The sequence below is a fragment of the Raphanus sativus genome, chromosome 9, assembly GCF_000801105.2.
Source record: "Raphanus sativus cultivar WK10039 chromosome 9, ASM80110v3, whole genome shotgun sequence".
Classification (NCBI taxonomy): Eukaryota; Viridiplantae; Streptophyta; class Magnoliopsida; order Brassicales; family Brassicaceae; genus Raphanus; species Raphanus sativus.
Genome location: NC_079519.1, coordinates 21,788,355 through 21,807,339, shown reverse-complemented (window position 1 = coordinate 21,807,339; position 18,985 = coordinate 21,788,355). Strand labels below are relative to the sequence as shown.

The following is an 18,985-nucleotide window of genomic DNA, read 5'->3' as shown; positions in this document are numbered from 1 at the left end:
GGTATCAGAGCGGTGAGCTCAAGCTCATCATCTCGTCCTGCTCTTTCTTTTGAGCTCTGTTTCGACCTATTTCTTCGATCTCTGTTTTCTTTTGTCGTTTAGCTGCGTCGCTACGATGGTGGTTAACCTCCGTCGTTCTCGCCGAACTGGTCGTTTCACTCGCGCTGGGAGCTCGAATCTTCGTGCTGGTGGCTCTGCTTCACCTCTTGAAGCTGTTGCTGCTCCGTTCGTTCCGGATTCTCTTTCTCTCTCCACCGTGATGAACCCAGATAGCGTTCACTCGCCGCTGTTTCTTCATCATGCCGATCACCCTGGTTTGTTGCTCGTTTCCATTAACCTGGATGGGTCAAACTACACTCAGTGGTGCTCTGCGATGAAGATTGCTCTCGACGCGAAGAACAAGATCGCTTTCGTTGATGGGTCTCTTCCTCGTCCTGTTTCCGATACCCCTCTCTTTCGGATCTGGTCTCGTTGCAATAGCATGGTGAAATCGTGGCTCCTCAACACCGTATCTCCTCAGATCTATGGTAGTATTTTGTCGTTTGATGATGCAACAGAAATATGGGTTGATCTCCACAACCGCTTTCACAAGACTAATCTACCACGGACCTTTCAGCTCGTCCAACAGATTCAGGATCTTCGTCAAGGTTCTCTCGATCTATCAAGTTATTACACCACTCTCAAAACCCTTTGGGATAACTTGGATGGCACGGAATCCCCTGAAACCTGTCTCTGCTGCAAGAGTACGAGTTGTTTGAGCCAACATGCAGCCAAAGCTAAGATTGAACGAGGTAGAATCATCAAATTTTTGGCTGGTCTAAATGAGAAATATTCTATTGTTCGTAGTCAGATTCTCATGCGCAAGCCACTTCCTGATCTTGCTGAGATTTGCAACATATTGGATCAAGACGATAGCCAGCGTCAGTTCAACTCTGTCATCGCTCCGACGGCTTTTCAAGTTAGTCATGGCGCTCCTCAGTCCTCTGCACTGACTGCGTCTTCTAACTCGATCCCGTCTGGGTCCTCTGCTGGTGATTTGAACTCTCCTTCTCCAAGTGCAGCCAATGCATTTCAGCGAAAACCTGGAGCTATCTGTTCACACTGTGGCAACACTGGTCACGTCATAGATCGTTGTTACAAGCTCCATGGCTATCCGGTTGGGTGGAAGAAAGGAAAATGGAACGCAGACAAACCTCAACAGACGAAGCCTCCTGCAGTCGCTGCAAACATCGCTGTTCAGAGTGCGCCTTCGCCTGTTTCTGGCCTTGATGATCTCGTTGGGAAGTTGAACAAAGATCAGATACAGAACTTCATTGCTTACTTCAGTTCTCAACTTCAACTCCAACCAGATCACAACACTTCTCGGGCATCTGCGTCTCAACCCAATGATCAATCGGGTATATCTTTCTCCTCCTCAACTTTCAGTTTCATTGGCATTCTCAGTGTCACACAATGTGCCACTGATAAGAATACATGGATTGTGGATTCTGGTGCTACTCACCATGTATCCCACCAACGTGAGGCGTTTCATACCCTCGATACTTCTGTTGAACATTTTGTGAATCTTCCTAATGGTTCTACAGTCAGAGTTAGTGGCATTGGTCAAATCAATATCAATGCTACATTAAAACTTCAGAATGTTCTGTTTATCCCCGAGTTCAGGCTCAACCTTCTGAGTGTCAGTTCTTTAACCTCTGATATTGGCGCTCAAGTGACCTTTGACTCTGGTTCTTTCACCATACAGGATCCTATCAGGGGATCGACGATTGGAAGCGGTAAACGGATTGCCAAGCTGTACGTCCTGGATGCAGCTACGAGCTCTGCAGCTTCTGCTTCTTCTTCGTTTGCTAATAATGTTGTAGATGCTTCTGTTTGGCACCAACGTTTTGGACACAGTTCTTTTGAGCGTATAGACCTTCTTTCTGATGTACTTGGATTTTCAAAGACAAAGAATAAGGGATTACTGCATTGTGACGTTTGTCATCGTGCTAAACAAAAGAAACTATCTTATCATTTACGTCCTAAATTATGTTCTAAGCCATTTGAGCTTCTTCACATAGACGTTTGGGGGCCGTTTTCAGAACCTACACATGAAGGATTTAAACATTTCCTCACCATAGTTGATGACCATACTCGCGTCACATGGGTGTATCTTCTCAAGCAGAAGAGTGACGTTCTCACTGTCTTCCCGGAGTTCATTAAGATGGTAGAAACACAGTATGATGCGAAGATCAAGTCAGTCAGAGCAGACAATGCTCCTGAGCTCCGTTTTGACGCCTTGTACAAAGCTAAGGGTATCATCTCCTATCACTGTTGCCCAGAAACTCCTGAGCAAAACTCTGTCGTGGAGCGCAAGCATCAGCACCTCCTTAACGTAGCCAGAGCACTTCTCTTCCAGTCTGGTGTTCCTCTCAGTCACTGGGGAGATTGCGTTCTGACTGCTGTGTTCTTGATAAACAGAACACCTTCCTCTGTTATTGGAAACAAGACCCCTTTTGAAATGCTTACGTCTAAGCCTCCAGACTACTCTAACCTTAAGACGTTTGGATGTCTTTGCTACGCTAGTACTTCTCCTAAGGGTCGCCACAAGTTCCAAGATAGAGCTCGAGCTTGCGCATTCCTCGGATACCCATCTGGTTACAAGGGTTACAAGCTTATTGATGTCCAAAGTCATCAAATATTCATCTCCAGAAACGTAGTCTTTCATGAGAACTTGTTCCATTTCCTTGAGCCTTCTCTCTCTGCAGATCAAGCTGCCTTCTTTCCACGGCCACACTCTGAGACAGATGTTTCTGCAGCTGCTCCATCTTCTGTTCCTGCAACAGATCCACAACCTTCTACTCGCCGTGTCTCTAAACCCCCACGCCATCTCAAAGACTATGACTGCAGCACTGAACATCCTATTTCGAACTTTGTATCTTATGATGGTCTCTCTGATCCTTATCGGATCTTTATCAATGCTGTAAATAGCATCCCTGAGCCTCGCAACTTCGCTCAAGCCTGCAAATTAAAAGAATGGTGTGATGCTATGGGGATTGAGATAACAGCTCTAGAAGAGAATAATACTTGGCTAGTTTGTTCTCTTCCTGAAGGAAAGCGAGCTGTAGGTTGCAAATGGGTGTTTAAGGTGAAGCTAAATGCAGATGGAACACTGGAAAGGTACAAAGCGAGACTTGTTGCTAAGGGTTACACCCAACAAGAAGGCATAGACTATGTAGAGACTTTCTCACCAGTTGCCAAGCTCTCTACGGTGAAACTACTCCTTGCTGTTGCTGCTGCAAAGAACTGGTCACTATCTCAACTTGATATATCTAACGCCTTCCTTAACGGAGACTTAGATGAAGAGATTTATATGTCTCTACCTCCGGGATACTCACCTAGACAGGGGGAATCTTTCCCTCCCAACGCAGTATGCAAGCTCAAGAAGTCGCTCTATGGCCTCAAACAAGCCTCACGACAATGGTTCTTAAAGTTCTCTGAGACATTGTTGGGATTAGGCTTCAAAGTGTCTTCAGGTGATCACACTTTGTTTCTCAAACACTCTGGAAGTGCTTACATGGCTGTCTTGGTATACGTAGATGATATCATCATTGCGAGTAGCTGTGACAAAGCCACTGAATTACTCAAGACCGCTCTTCATGCTTCTTTCAAGTTGCGTGATCTAGGCACTTTATGCTACTTTCTTGGTTTGGAAATTGCTCGTTCTTCTGCAGGAATCTCCATCTGTCAGCGCAAATATGTTCTTGACTTGTTGACTGACACTGGACTCCTTGGATGCAAGCCTTCTTCCATCCCAATGGATCCCAGCACCAAGTTGTCTATTGAAGACGGTGAACTGTTACCAAACGCAGAGTTGTATCGTCGGCTTGTTGGGAAACTTCTCTACTTGACCTTTACTCGGCCAGATATCACTTTTGCGGTTCACAAACTTTGTCAGTTCACCTCATCTCCTAGAGCTCCACACCTCCAAGCTGCCTACAAAGTTCTGCATTATCTCAAAGGCACTGTCGGTTTAGGACTTTTCTACTCCTCTACCTCCGATTTGAAGCTGTCTGCTTTTGCAGATGCTGATTGGGGTTCATGTCCTGATACTAGACAGAGTGTCTCTGGTTTATGTGTGTTTGTTGGGTCTTCGCTTATTACATGGAAGTCGAATAAGCAAGACACAGTCTCTAGCTCCTCCGCTGAGTCAGAGTACCGTGCAATGTCTGAAGCTGTCAAGGAGATGATTTGGTTTCGAAACTTAATGGAGGATCTTTGGATTGAAACTTGAGAAGCTGCGCCTCTCTACTGTGACAATACTGCTGCCATACATATAGCTAACAATGCTGTTTTCCATGAAAGGACCAAACACGTGGAGCGAGATTGTCACATTGTTCGGGAATAGGTTAAGAAAGGTCTAGTGCGTACACTTCATGTCAGGACAGCAAATCAACTTGTTGATATGCTCACTAAACCTTTGTATCCTTCTCCTTTCCGGCACCTTATGAGCAAGATGGAGTTCATTGATATATATGCTCCATCTTGAGAGGGAATATTGGTTTATTATCGGTTCATTTATGATCTGATTGTACATTTTAGATTAGATCAATAACCGGTTTGTTCCGGAATTAGCTGTCAAGTGTATATAACGTGTGTAGCTCACCCTTTGATAAATAACAGAAAAGTATTCCCTTTATCATCTCTCTCTCTCCTTTGTCTTCTTGTGCTTTATCAAATCGCCATGAACGTCGCAAGGAGATCCTCTTCTGTTCACCTCTAAACACTAATAATATCCGTCAATCTTGCCAAAACCATCATCAACGATCCCTTCGATGTCGTCAGTGGTGAGATCACTTCTTCCTACTAAACGCCGATTGAAACTCGACCCTTCTTCCAAACTTTACTTCCCTTGTTTGTTTCGGGTTTTACTTATCACTATTTTTGAGGGTTTATTGAAAAGTTTCGATATATTTTTGGACCGTAGTGTGTGATAATGACTCGACTGAGTAATTAAGAAGTTCTTTTTTCTTCTAGGAGTGTTGATATTGGATGATGTTAGCTTGTAATTTCACTTATTGCAAGTTTTGATATTTTGGATCATAGTGTGATAATGACTCAATTGAGGAATCAATAAGCTTTTCTTTTATTAATGGAATGGTGATATTGGATTTTGAAGATGACGAGGATGATGTTAACTTTTAATTTGATAGATGATGATGATGTTAACTTGTAATTTGACATATTGCTAGAAAATAAATAAATATATATATATATATATATATATATATATATATATATATATATATATATTTACAGGTAGAAATACATACGTTTCTTCTATCAACTGTTGAGCTAATGTAGGTGGAACGTTTTGGAGTTTTGAAGATTCATTTTTATTGTATATATTAGATGGTAGTTTTCCAACAAATTAAAAGATGACTGATTTAGTAATTTATGAAATTTTTGGTTTTCTTTTTTAGGATGAGCCTGGGAAGCAAGTCAGGAGTGCCATTGTATCTGCTGCTGATTCTCCTGAGAATAATGAAAAGCCAATGGAAGAAAAGAGTGGGGTTAAGTTTAAAATCATGAGCTTGAAGATCAAAGCCCCCACGGACTATATGCCTGAGCTGGTATGTGAATCTCAAAGAGAAGACAAGATCATTAGAATGAGACTTTCTTGTCATATAGTGCGTGTGGTATTCTTGGATCCCGAGAACCCTAACCCAGTGACTCTTTCTTTCTTTTCTTCTTCTTCCTGTTCTCGTCCCCATCTAGTGTGTGAACTAATTGGGATCATGTTACATTTCTCTCTATTCTCTAAAGATGATGGAGAAACTGAAGAGTCAATTAGCTGAAGCGGATGCTGCAGATGAAGCAAGGAAGAAAGCACCAGAGGTTACTAGTAGTGATCCAAAGCCAACTGGTGAAGGACTTGTGATTGATGAATGGGTGAGAGCTTTAATCTCTTCTCTCTATTTTTTTTTTCTGTTTTAAGACAATAAATGTGAGATTATGATGTTTAATTTGTTTTTCTTTCTGATGTAATTACCAGAAGCAACGCTGGGAGAGGTATCTTGCACAGCAACAAGGTGGAGTAGACTTGGCTTGAAACCAGAAATATCACAAAGACAAAAAAAAAGCATGTGTGTGGATATGTAATGTGTGAAGGGAACGGAAATTGTATTTATGGTCAAGTTTATCCAAAACAAACACTGTTCCTTTGATCTACTAACGAAAGGTTCTTTCTTTAACACCACTAACGATCTGACGACGTCCCAAGAGTTAATACTATCAGCAAGAGCCCCAAGTTCCATAACAAAAGGAGCCTTATCTCGATACACCTACACACTTTTTCTTCAAAAGAGGGCGAAAACCCTATAAAACCAAGACAGATATTGAGTGAACTCTCTACTTGTTTGCCAGATGAGCTAGAAACACCATTTCCGCCAAAGAAACGAGTTTGATATGCCAATGGAAGAAGACTAGTGATTTTCTATCATATCCAATATTGAGTGAACTCTCTTCTTATTTTGTGTTAAGTTCCTATTTATGTTAAGATATTATATCTTCTTGTTTTGTGTTAAGTTCCTGTTTATGTTAAGATATTATAATCAATCCTTTGTTTGGTCAAAGATATTATAATCAATCTATATTTTGACGAAGTTATGACAACATCGAAGCAAAAAAGAGCAGTAAATAACACATTTGTAATCAGAAAAATCAAAACTGAATGCAAAATATATTTTTAAAAAGACATAGAGCAAGCTCTCAGTACGACCAAGGAACGAAGCAATCTCTTCGCATCTTTGTAGTGATTTTTATTACAAGTGCAGAGCCGAAATGAAAAACAACAAAAATCAAAACTTTCTTTTCACATGAGAAAGAAAAGTTAAAAGTGTAAGCTGGTTGGCAGCATTAAGGGGAGAGAGACAGAGAGATGTGTGGATAGTTTGGACCTTTTGGTGATGTTATTTATACTCAGATGCTACTGGAGTCTCTACCAAAGATGAAACGCCTCATCCAATCAGAAACCACAAGGACTCTCGTACGCCAGCTCACTTGCTTACTGTGTTCGAGTTAAAAATGATGAATGAGACTAAACACTCAAGTTGTTTTTTTTTTGCTTTTAAAAAGAAGCAAGTAAATGTTTGTTTGTTAATTTACCTGGCGTAGACGGAATACCAGAGCCACTGGCTGCTATGTCCAATAGAAACCCAATCTCCTGGAAGTTCTGCGGCCGTTTGTTCCCCTCCCAATGGTGCAAATGATCCCAAATGCCTATACCTGTACCACCCTCCCAGATTAAACCAAACCGAAAGCTTCATCCCAACATCAAACTGGACTTTATAATTTGTTTTACTTTAGCATAGATATTAAAAGTGCTGAAAATATGTACCATACGGATCAAGACTTGTTTCAATTTGGTTACTACAGTACAGCGTACACAAACTCAGATTGAAACATCCTTAGCTAGCTAATAAACCTTTATACTTACATAAAATCACTGCATATTGCTTACTAACATTCTTCAACAAAACAAACACTATATTAAAACCTCACCTCACTACCTAACCCCCAAAATACACTACGACGGTGCAGTGCCGTGTTAATGAAAGTTCCATCAATTTCCATACTGTCGTTTACTATGTAGAGAGTATTAAGGAGAAATCCTTTCATATTCTATCATCTATCTCATAGATTTGGTTTGGTTTCGTCAACAGAAATCAAAAGTTAATGATAGATATTTTGGGGGAGGGCTAACCTGAAGGGGCGGAAACGGTGACGACCTTCTCCTCTCATCCTAATGGGGCCTTCTGGATTCTTCTCACACTCTTCCATTCGATCAAAGCATTTAGCAAGGTATGTGCCTTGCTGCGCAGCAACCTAAAGACAGCCAATAACAAACTTATAACTCAACCAATGAACAATGTCTGTGTGTTACATAGAGCAGATAATTCACCCAAGAATCCAACAAACAAGTGTGTGCGTGTGTTTCATTAAAAAGATGGAATTAAGAGACTTAAATATCTAAAATTCACCTGTGCTGTTGCTGGAAGAAACTTCACTTGCGAGTCAACCTGAGAAAGAGCCGATTTGAACTCTTCGATCTTCAACTCAATGTTTTTCTTGGATCCATCATCAGCTTCGGCTTCTTTTAGAAGATCCGCAATGCCACGCATACGTTTACTCTTCAAGTAGAGCTCCACTTGAGGGTATCTAACACATATGTCATCCATTGCTTCCTGAAACTCTTTCAGAGTCAGCGTCCCAGAATTGTCTTTGTCTGCTTTGCTAAAGATCGCAGAAACATCTTCCTGCAGAATTAGAGACCATTGATAGTTTTTTTTGGTTTAGAATCCAAAATGAATGCCCAGACATTAGGAAGAAGAAGAAGAAGAAGAGACTTAATTACCATGACTTTACGCTGGTTAATTGTTGCGCAGTCACCAAGGGCATATATGTTATCACACCCTTCCACGCGTAGCCATTCATCAGTGGCCAGAGCACGTCTGTTACCCTGCAATTGCAAAGACAATTTCTTAAACTTGTTTGCTAGAAAACATTGAAGATTGTAGTGTGTGAATTTAATTAAGCACATTACTTTACCTGACCAATCTGCTTCATAAAATCTTTGATCACAGGACGAGTTCCAATACCAGTTGACCAGACAATCATTCCATAAGGAATCGTGGAAACCTCCCCAGCCTTGGTTTTAGCAGATATATCCTTCTCGTTGACTTTTGTCACCATGGAGCCAAGTTTCACATCAATACCATCCCTGCTGAACTTTTCCTCGGCAAACTCAGTGATTCTCTTGTCAAACCTGTGAATGAAAAGTAATCCATGAATAATGATACATAGAAAATCTAAGATTGACCGTGATATAGAAGTTGAAGAGGCGAGAAATTTCACATGGTCAGGATGTGGTCCGCGGCCTCCAGAAGCGTGATTCGCACTAGATCTTTGGCTTTAGGATAGAGTGTGACTAGATCCTCTCTAACAAAATCATGCAGCTCCGCGGCAAACTCAACACCTGTCGGCCCACCACCAACAACCACAAAATGGAGGATTCTCTTCCTCTCTTCATCGCTCAGTTCCGGTAGAGTTGCCTTCTCAAAGGAATCAATCACCTTTTTACGGATTCCTTGAGCATCTTCAACCTCCTACAAGCAGACCATTGAGACCAATAAAAATCCTCAGAAAATTACAAATATACTTCCATATGCTTGAACCGTAAGCTATCACTGCTTACAAAACAACATACCAAGAAGAGCAAGAAACAGAATTAAGAGCCGAGATGACTTACTTTCAGAAAATGACAGTTCTCCTCCACTCCAGGTATGTTAAAAGTGTTGGACTGAGCTCCGGTAGCAATTACAAGGTAGTCATAGTCAACAGAAAATTCTTTCTTTCCACTGCTAACGCCTTGCTTGGATCGGCAGAAAACTTTCTTGCTTGCTGGATCAATCTTGAAACATTCAGCCTCCAGGTAAGACGTATCAACGTTCTTCTGCTTACCAGCAAAAGAAAACGACAACATATCAGCAAACTTTCATCACAAAATACTGATGGTCCACAATACATAAACTACAACCAAAAATACTGATGGTCCATTGTAGTAGGACTGTGGCAAGTAGAGAAGGAAAAGGAGACTTAACAATTACCTTTCTGCCAATGTTTCGGATAGGCTCAACAACGCTGCGAGCTTCAACAGTGCCACAAGTAACGCTGGGCAGCAAGGGAGTGAAAGCAAAGTAGTTTCGAGGCGATATAATCTGAACCTCATACTGAGAGTTATTCAAATTCTTCAAGAAACTGGTCCCAGCCCATCCAGTTCCGAGCAGCACCACCTTCTTCTTCCTGGTTCCAGTTTCAACAACACCGTTTGTTCCATTCGCCTCAGAATAGGCTATAAGTCCTCCACCACTGCAACAATCGTCCATTATATACCATCAGTGAACTCTAATCTGAATCAAATTTTTGCTAATATAAAAAAAAATCAGAGATCTGGATACATCCACAATGATTCACAGAGAGATCCAAGATCAAAATTCGCGAACCGAATCAGATTTGCTAAGAAAATGTAACGTACGATTCGAGTTGCGTGAATCATACAACATAGAGAATCTGTTCACTAGTCCCTGGAGAATAAGCGTATGTACTACGTCGAGTTGCTTAAAATAAAAGCGGAAACAAATCTAGAAACTGATAAAATCAAACGATCATACGAGCTGGAAAGAGATTCGACAGATCACAAGGTGGAATCGAGAACAGCTAGGCATTTAGATCATGGAATACAGAGAGAGAGGTACGGATCGTAGAAGATGACCTGATCGTGGAGACGACGATGATCCGGGAGAGGGAAGGATAGTCTTGGAAAGCTTTTGAGAATCGCTCGAAGAAATTGAAACTCCTCCTCATTTTCTCTTGTTCGATTCAGATCGAAAAGTTTCCGCTAGCGCCAAGAATCCTGGGGAAAAAGAAAATATCAGAGGAATACGGTTATGCTTTTAGAGAGAAAAGTAAAGGGATCTAGAAGTGGCCCCATACGATTGTGACGGTGGAGCAAGTAAAGTAGTGTTTGGCAATCGTTTGGTTGACACGTGGCACTCGTGGAAAAAGTCTAGATCAAATAATAAATAAATAAAAACACAAATCGAATCCAGGTTGGGACCGGAGACGAATATTTCTCCAGATAATTGTTGTCATATTTTTGTTGGTATTAGAATTACGTCTGTTTGGGGAAATGAAAGCACTTTTTTTTTAAATGAAAACACTTGATCTATCTTATTTTGAAAGAAGACCAATTTGATATAGCTAATATATCATCAATAATGTTTGCCTTTGTTAGTTTCTGTTGAAGAAATATGAAGCATATATAATCAAAAGAACAAATACTAATCAAACAACACTCATTAGTGGTCAGATGGTAGCATGGCGTTCTATATGAATCCTATAAAATTTAAGTTCGAATCCGTTTATATTCAGATTACCGCAGCGCATGATCACTGGAATATTCACATGGTTCCCAACCCCCCAAAATTGAATCTTTGGTTATCAAAAAAATATACTAATCGAATACATTGGTAAGCTGGCTTGATATTGGATCTCAAGCATGTGATTGATGGGAGATCGAAAGCATAAAATCCATGGAACATGGCTATTAGTTAGATAATTTTTTTATTTGTCTAAATTCCTTTTTTCAAACTCTTTCAGATAGCATTATATAGATATTTTACAAAAAAAAAGAGAATAAACTTAACATTCATTAATTCTCAAAAAAAAAACTTAACATTCATTCATAAAAATACTAATAATTGTAGATTTTTCCTTTTTAAGTATAAACTTTGAATATAGAGACTCTCTCTCTCTTCTCACCGTTCTCTCTCTCTCTGGATCTTTCACGGGAGAAGAAGAGATGAGATGTCTCACCTTTTGGTTGTAAATATTTCGATCTTAGGATCGATTTTGACTTTCGCATGGCGAATTCTCTTTTCGCTTAGGCGATTTGTAGTTTCCGTTTGCGGAATTTTGTTGTGTTTTTCTTTTCAAATCAAACTGAAGCTTTTCATCACTCTTAATCATTTATCTTCGGTTTTGATTTGATTTTAATAAAGTCTTAATGCTTCTTCTCTCTTTCTTCATCTTAAATCCCTACTGCTTTTTTGAGGTCCTATCCTTATTGTCGGTTATGCTTGATCTCTATCTTCAGAAGATGTCAATCTTTGCTTGTAAAAATTTAAGCAAAGTATTCTAATAAGATAAAGAATCGAGTTTTGCATGTTTGTCTTCATCGTTTGGTCCAGTTTAAGAAAAGTTGAAGCTTGCTTTCTGTAAGTGTTTCGACGATGGCTGAACCCAATTGATTGAAGCTTCTTGATGAATCCACATCCGGTGTAAGTGATGAAGATCTCTGAAGGCAGAGGCGTATAAGGGAGTGAGGCAAGCAAATGGAATCAAAATTAGAGTTGATCTTCTGAGTTTGGAAACGATTTGGCCATCGGAGCTGGCGGCGGATCCGGCAAAGAAGCGACTCAGAGCCCCGACGTAACACGTAGCTCTCACCTTGTTTTGATAATTGACACGTGGTGGACAGATGGTTTGTATCTGGTCATCCTTATCTTTAGAGTTTGGTTTGCGGGTGGGCTTATCAAATGTATTGGGTTTATAATTTTGATTTCCATTTGTAATCACGTTTAGCCCATGGGCTTAATACAATGGTTGACAAAAAAAAAAAAGTATAAACTTTTGGTTATATGAGACATATTGTTAAATGTAGGAAAATATATCAGAAAGAGTTTTTATTTTAAGGCAAACAAATTTATTGGTATTTTAACAATTACATTATAGGTCCATTATCACTATTTCTAACTAAGCCTATTTCTAACTAAACGTATTTTTTAACTAAACGTATTTTTACTCAAAACTATAAAAATAAAGCTAACAGTTGATACCCACCAATTAACATATATATATATATACATATATATATATGTGTCGCGTTCACGTTAACTCTCGGGATGGTTGATTATAGTGATACCTTTAATGAATAAAAAAATATTAAATTTATATATTATTATTGAATTTATTATTTAGTTTCCTTTTTTAATATTTTCAAATAACAACGTAAGTAAAGTTAAAAAAAACATTAAACGAAAATATATGTATTATATAATATGATTTCATCAAAAAAGGAAGTTCACAAAAGAAAAATTTTCCATTAAAAATATTTTTAAATAGCATAAAATGTAATTTGCTTTAAAATTTTATGTTTGTGGAACTTAATATAACCATAATTAAAATACCAAATCAAATCGGATTCTCATTTTTAATATTATTTAAAATAATTTTCAGTTTATCATTTAGTAAATCTAAGGCGTAAAATTATTTAAAATTTATAAAATATTTTAATTTTATAATTAGTGATATGTGTTCATAAGCTTCCAAAAATGTATTAGTGCTCATCGCTTTATTTTCTAATATATTGTTTAAAGAAATCAACATAATTTGATAAATATTATGAATATACATGCACATAAGCGATAATAAAGTTAATTTATTTTAATTAATTATAATAAAAATATTATACTTTAGTTTGAATTTAAAAGAACAAATCTAACTCATATACTCACAATATGAGTGACTTGAATCGTCCAACGTATATCTAATATCATAGATTTAACTATAATACGAATATATAAATTTATAATAATAATTTATTTTATAAAGGTAAATTATAGGATAACTCAAAACATAGTAACCAACCGTTAAAATTTAGTTTTTTTTAGTTTATTTATATGCATGAGACTGTAGAATATTATCGTTATTATACTAATTTATGTAATTTGGAATTAGACACTTTAGTTTATGTTATGTCATTTTAAACACAATATATCTTAAGTCATACATAATCTTTCTCAAATATATTTACACATCTAAGACAACAACCAACACAAATGCAAATACGGAAATTAATCATAATCTTAGTATATTTAAAATAAAAAGTATTATAATTGAGTTCAGATAAATATTGTATATTCACTTTATAAATATTTATATCCGTGCATGTGCACGGAAAAATAACCTAGTATATAGAAAACACGATGTACACATGTAAAATTTAAAACGATGTACACATGTAAAAATTAATCTTTACAACACCCCATTGTTAGTCTTGATTATAATGTCTAATCTAATTATTTTTGAAAGAGCAAGTTTATTTATTACAACTTCTAATGGTAAAATTTGGTGAATTTTTTCCGAATAGGTTTTGCTTTTCACAAAACAAGTAAAATTATTCAAGAAATATATTAAAATCATATATTATTCACAAATCAAAACTTTGTGTTTGGATTTGTAGGTACAAACATTTTGGAGAAATTATGTTGCACATGGACATTCGAAAATCTGGCAATACCTAATGATTTTATTAATTCGTAATATATTGTCTTAATTCATTTCAGTCATTTAGGTTTTTATATTTCATTTTCATAAATATTTTTTTTTCTTTTTGGATAAAAGTTTAGGCCAAATATGAAAACAAATCTGACATTCAAAGAGTTTGGTACCAAACTAAAGAAGAATCAAAAAGTGCAAAGACCTAATAACATCATTAACGGGGGTATTTAGAGGGTTTTAGAGGGGAGACCACAAAAATAGGGAAACCAATGAAAAATGTCACCAAATTAAAAGGCGTTTACGGGTGGGTTTTTGTACTGTTCGCGGATCCTACTGACACGTGGTGGTCCGCGATTGGTTTGTTTTTTATTTTATTTTATTTTTTTAAATCGGACAAAATTAAAAAAAAAATAGAACCCCATTTTGGGGTTTTGCGTTATTGCTGCTCTAAGATGCAAAAATGTGAAAGTTGGAAAAAACTCACTAGATCCATGGAACTAAATTGGATGTTCGCCGGTGGTGCAACAGAACGAGGACGGTGGTACGGATCAAACAGAGGACGACAAGGAGTATAACTCGGAGACGAGGCATGATGGTGGTGGATTGGCTCGTCATATCTCGATTGAGATTTTGAAGGCGAGCAACAGAATGATGAAGTGCTGCTTGCTGTTGGTCGGAGAAGAATAAGACTGCGGAGGAAGCAGGCTGTTCCAGTGTTATTGGTCAGATTGAATACAAGGTACCATCTCTATATGAGAAGAAGATGAATTAGAGTCATGAGAAAATAAAGCAAAAAAAAATCAAATATATTTTTAAAAAATAATAGTAAACAAAAGTAAATAAAAAAGAAAAGAAAACTATATTCTTATCCAGTTACACTTAGTTAGAAAAAAATATCTTAGGAGAAATAAATACTATAGAATGTATGTAATGTACATATTATTACGATATTATCTATTTTGGGTTTGAGAGATAAATCCGTATGAATTTACTTTTTGGATTCCTTCTTAAAAAGTCTCGTACTAATTAAAATTGAACACTTGTTTATATATTAGACACTCTTTGTCTAATTTTCAATGTGAGATTTAGTTTGATATCTTAGAGTTCTCTCTAATGAATGTAGAGACTGACAGTGGTAGAGACATAAACTTTTTGTAGTGGGTTCAAAAAATCAAAAACATAATGTATAAATAACCGAAAAAACTACAAATGTATTACATAGAAAACTACAAATGTTCTCTGCTCACTCGTAGTTTGAAACCTTTTTATAACGGTTTCATTGGCTACATCTTCAAATATTTTTTTTCAATAAAACAAATAAGACAATCTCTTAGAAACTGATCACCGATGCGATTTCGTAATATTGTCTTGGCGATCTTCATTCCTGAAAAACATCTTTCAACGGTTGCAGTAGCAACATGCAAAGTCAAAGATAACTTCAAAAAGCCTATACACCAAAGGTTGAGAAAGATGTTTTTTGGTTTCTACCATTACCTGCGCTAGATCTCCAAGATGTTTCAAATCAGCAAACTTTTCATCTTCTCGGACATTATCAATATAAATGTCAAGTTGCTGCTTAAGTGATATGCACTCCACAACACTAAAATCCTCAGGATATAATTTAGCCAGTCTCAATAACTTTTTTTTATCAAACTCACAAAATGAAGCAGTAAGACTTAAGGCTGATGTGAAAACGAGTAATTCAGAGTTTACCTCGTTAGAGCGACCATTAAACTCTTGAAGCTCCATATCCAATACTGTATAAAAACAATTGACTTGATAGTGATGCAAGTTGGTAATGTTGGTCTTTTTCGTGGCTTCCTTAGATCGATGAAATAGTCCTCCATCTTGAGAATAACAGTGTCATGTTTCTCACAAAAAGATGAAACATCATTCACAAAAGAGTCCCAGCCATCATCTCTGAACTTTTGTAATTGCCGCTTAGTGGATTCTACTAATGAGACAATATTTAGGATGTCCTGATCTTTGTTTTGCAAGGCCAGTGACAAGTTCTCTGTGAATCCCAAAATTTGCAGCATCAAATGTAGGTAGGATACAAAATCAAAAGTATGGATATATTTGAGAAGACCATTTGCTTGACTTCGCTGGGTAAGATCAGCACCTTCATCCTCGACGTACACAAGCATCTCATCCACAGAAGCAAACATCCCAACTAACCGCAACAACCTTTTATAATTAGAACCCCAACGTGTACTTCCTGGTCTTGGAAGCGAAGACTCCTGGTTCAGTCCTTTTCCAGTTTTGATTTCAACACTGCTTATTCCCTTTTCAATTATAGCCCTCTGGATTTCTCGCATCTTATCTTTCTTTTTATAAGAAGCTGCAACCACATTCACTAACAAAGAAATCTTATCAAAGAAATCTTATCAAAGAAATCTCTAACTTCAAAATGTTTCTTCGCGACTGCAACAACTACCAATTGTAGTTGGTGAGCAAAACAGTGTACATAGTATGCCGAACTGTTTTTTTTTTAAATTAGTGCTCCCAGATCATTAAATGCTCCTCTCATATTTCCTGCTCCACTATAGCCTTGTCCTCTCACTTTTTCAGACTCAAACTATATTTAGCAAGCAATGAATCGATTCCAAATTTCAGAGATAAAGAACATGTATCCTTCACATGGATAAGACCAACAAATCTCTCTTTTACCACACCATGTTTATCGACAAAACGAAAAACTATAGTCATTTGCTCTTTCATAGAACAATCAGCTGAATCATCCACCAATAAAGCAAACACATCATTGTCCATCTCTTGAGCTATGGAGTTAATTATTTTTTCCGAAAAACAATTAACAATGTCTTTTTGAATAGGATAAGACACCATTTGATTGTTTCCAGGAGCATTCTTCAGCACTACCTTGCTTACAGCTTCATTCTGTGCAGCAGTATATTTCACTAACTCCAAAAAAATTCTTTGCTGCTAGAATCGGCTGTCTCATCATGAGCACGAAACGGTAGTCCCTTGTTTCAGTAAGTATCTAGCAGCATTGATTGAAGCATTTAGTCGAATACTTTTTTTTTACAGCACTGGTTTGCTTTTAAAAAGCATGTTTGATTAACTGACTTTGTCTCATCAAATCACACTTTTTATTGGCTATGTTGTGAAAGCTATTTATCCCACCTACATGACCAGCCAATCTGTCAGACTTGTTCCAACTATGAAATCTCTCTGTGACAAATCCAACACTTCCGTTTTTTTCTCGTTGCTGAATAAATAACATAAAAAGCAATATGCCTTTTCTTTCTTCACAATGTATTCTAACCAATCACTATACTGATCAAACCAAGAAGGATTAAACCGCCTTAATGCACCTGCCATAACTCTTTGCTTAAAACTATGGCTACGAGGTTGACAAGGCTCAATAGTCAAGTACTTGCGTCTCACTTCATCTATTTGATTATGATCATATTCATGAATCTCTTTTCTTTTTCCTGGATCATGCGGCATGTCGTCTGGATGAATATCATCGGTTGGTGGAGATTTTCTTTTTAGATTTAAAATTTCTCCATTAGTTATCTGTTAAATAAGATAGATTGATTTTTTTCTAAATATAAAATTAACAAAATACTGTAATAATATAAATAAAAGAGCAGAATACAACAAATAAATTAAAAACAAACCTAAGTGGACGAGTACGAGTTGGAATTGTAGCTGTCGTCGTCTTGGGGAGAAGAGGGGAAGAGAACAGGTTTTTTTTTCTTTTTTAAGTTTGTTTATCTTTTATGTTTCTACATTATGAACAATTTGGGCCTAATACAATTGGACTAAACTAACATATTAATAACGCTTAAAATAATTAAAACTTGTTTAGTGATCTTATAATTTTTTGTAAATATAGAAAATAAGATTAGAACTAATAAAAATCCAAAGTTCAAAAATAAAAATGAAAATATATTAGTTGTAATGTTGTATAATTAAATTTTGCCTTTAATGTTTTGTAATTATTTTTGTGGGATCAAATTTATTTTTTAAGTGGAGTCAATATAAATTTTATCTATTTTTTTTTAGAATAGTGGGGTCAGCTGACCCCCCACCTTCTTAGCTACCTCGGCCCCTGGAAACTGAAGCATGTCAACTCCGATTGCCTCACCACCTTTATTCACATTATACGCTTTGACGACACTGTCTAGAACACCCAGTTTTCAATTCAGCAAGCAAGACTTGGGATGACGTTGTTGTTGTTGTTTGATGTGATTTGAAGCATGATGTAGAAGTCAGGATGTTATAGTGATGGTAAAGGAGATCGTGATGCTTATTTATAGGATTTTGATTTCAATTGAGCGATGAGAGGATTGCAGGATATTAAATGTGACTTAGTGGGAGGAGTGCATATTATGTTTTAAAGTGGAGACTTAAAGATATGGTTGTAACTTTAACGAAAGCGTTACAGTAAAAGCTTATAGCAAGAGACAGTGAGGGGAAGAAGACAGATTGTTCAATAATAGTTAAGGTTGAATGTGGGACTTGGAAAATTGTATATGAGCCTAAATATATGTATATCTGGACGATTAAATAGGATCATATATGCATGATTTGTTGGGATGATTAGGACTAAGCTCATACGTCAGCTCATATAACAGAAATCACATTTGCATAGAAGGATCCAAAACAATTGGCCAGAAACACAAATACAATGATAAAAGAACTTCACAAGAGTTTCTAAAACGGTGAACACGTGTCGATTTTAAGAGCAGTCTCTGTTGTCGTCGCGCAAGGTGGAAAGACTCTAGTTAACTTTATTTTAGTAGATTCTTCTGTTTGAACGCCGTTATATTATGAACATTTGTATATTACGAAGCAAGAAAGTATTAAACAGAAAATAGACACAACCTTTATTGTGGATCTAAGCGTGGCGGCCAAGCCAGGCCTCTGTTAATCATTATATTTTTGCCCTTGGCTTTATTTCAATTTTTGTTTCATCGACAATTTCACATCTATAGCATATGTAAGTCCTGACGACGTTGATAAAAAGCCATCAGTTGTGTCGTTGACAATTTCCAGTTTATTGTTTACATTAGGATCTAGTTTAAAATAATAAGATGATTAGATACTTGGCGAATCGAATAATATCAGAATGTTG

The 18,985-nt window shown here is 37.1% G+C and overlaps 3 protein-coding genes across 5 annotated transcripts; 1 reads left to right on the top strand and 2 right to left on the bottom strand.

Annotated features, from left to right (window-relative positions):
- The first annotated feature begins 4,668 nt into the window (after window positions 1-4,668).
- LOC108827515 (vesicle-associated protein 4-3) lies at window positions 4,669-6,238 on the top strand. 3 transcript variants are annotated; one of them, XM_018600926.2, is made up of 4 exons: window positions 4,669-4,826; window positions 5,463-5,669; window positions 5,806-5,931; window positions 6,035-6,238. In XM_018600926.2, exons 1-4 carry the CDS (start codon window positions 4,815-4,817, stop codon window positions 6,089-6,091), a joined length of 402 nt encoding a protein of 133 aa, XP_018456428.1. In that variant the 5' UTR covers window positions 4,669-4,814; the 3' UTR covers window positions 6,092-6,238. The 3 variants fall into 3 exon arrangements, with proteins under 3 accessions (XP_018456428.1, XP_018456427.1, XP_056850512.1); XM_018600925.2 differs by having other exon boundaries at window positions 5,463-5,708; XM_056994532.1 differs by lacking the exon at window positions 4,669-4,826 and adding an exon at window positions 5,255-5,394 and having other exon boundaries at window positions 5,463-5,708.
- Window positions 6,239-6,709: 471 nt separating this feature from the next.
- LOC108827510 (external alternative NAD(P)H-ubiquinone oxidoreductase B2, mitochondrial) lies at window positions 6,710-10,517 on the bottom strand. The gene is made up of 10 exons (XM_018600917.2): window positions 10,313-10,517; window positions 9,648-9,909; window positions 9,290-9,493; window positions 8,896-9,146; window positions 8,590-8,806; window positions 8,396-8,500; window positions 8,022-8,297; window positions 7,745-7,866; window positions 7,147-7,266; window positions 6,710-7,048 (listed from the first exon to the last, which is right to left on the bottom strand). Exons 1-10 carry the CDS (start codon window positions 10,402-10,404, stop codon window positions 6,961-6,963), a joined length of 1,737 nt encoding a protein of 578 aa, XP_018456419.1. The 5' UTR covers window positions 10,405-10,517; the 3' UTR covers window positions 6,710-6,960.
- Window positions 10,518-14,364: 3,847 nt separating this feature from the next.
- On the bottom strand, window positions 14,365-16,500 carry LOC108824969 (uncharacterized). Its single transcript, XM_056994890.1, has 3 exons — window positions 15,595-16,500; window positions 15,376-15,481; window positions 14,365-14,586 (listed from the first exon to the last, which is right to left on the bottom strand). The coding sequence occupies exons 1-3, from the start codon at window positions 16,197-16,199 to the stop codon at window positions 14,365-14,367; spliced, it is 933 nt and encodes a 310-aa protein (XP_056850870.1). The 5' UTR covers window positions 16,200-16,500.
- Between the last annotated feature and the right edge of the window lie 2,485 nt (window positions 16,501-18,985).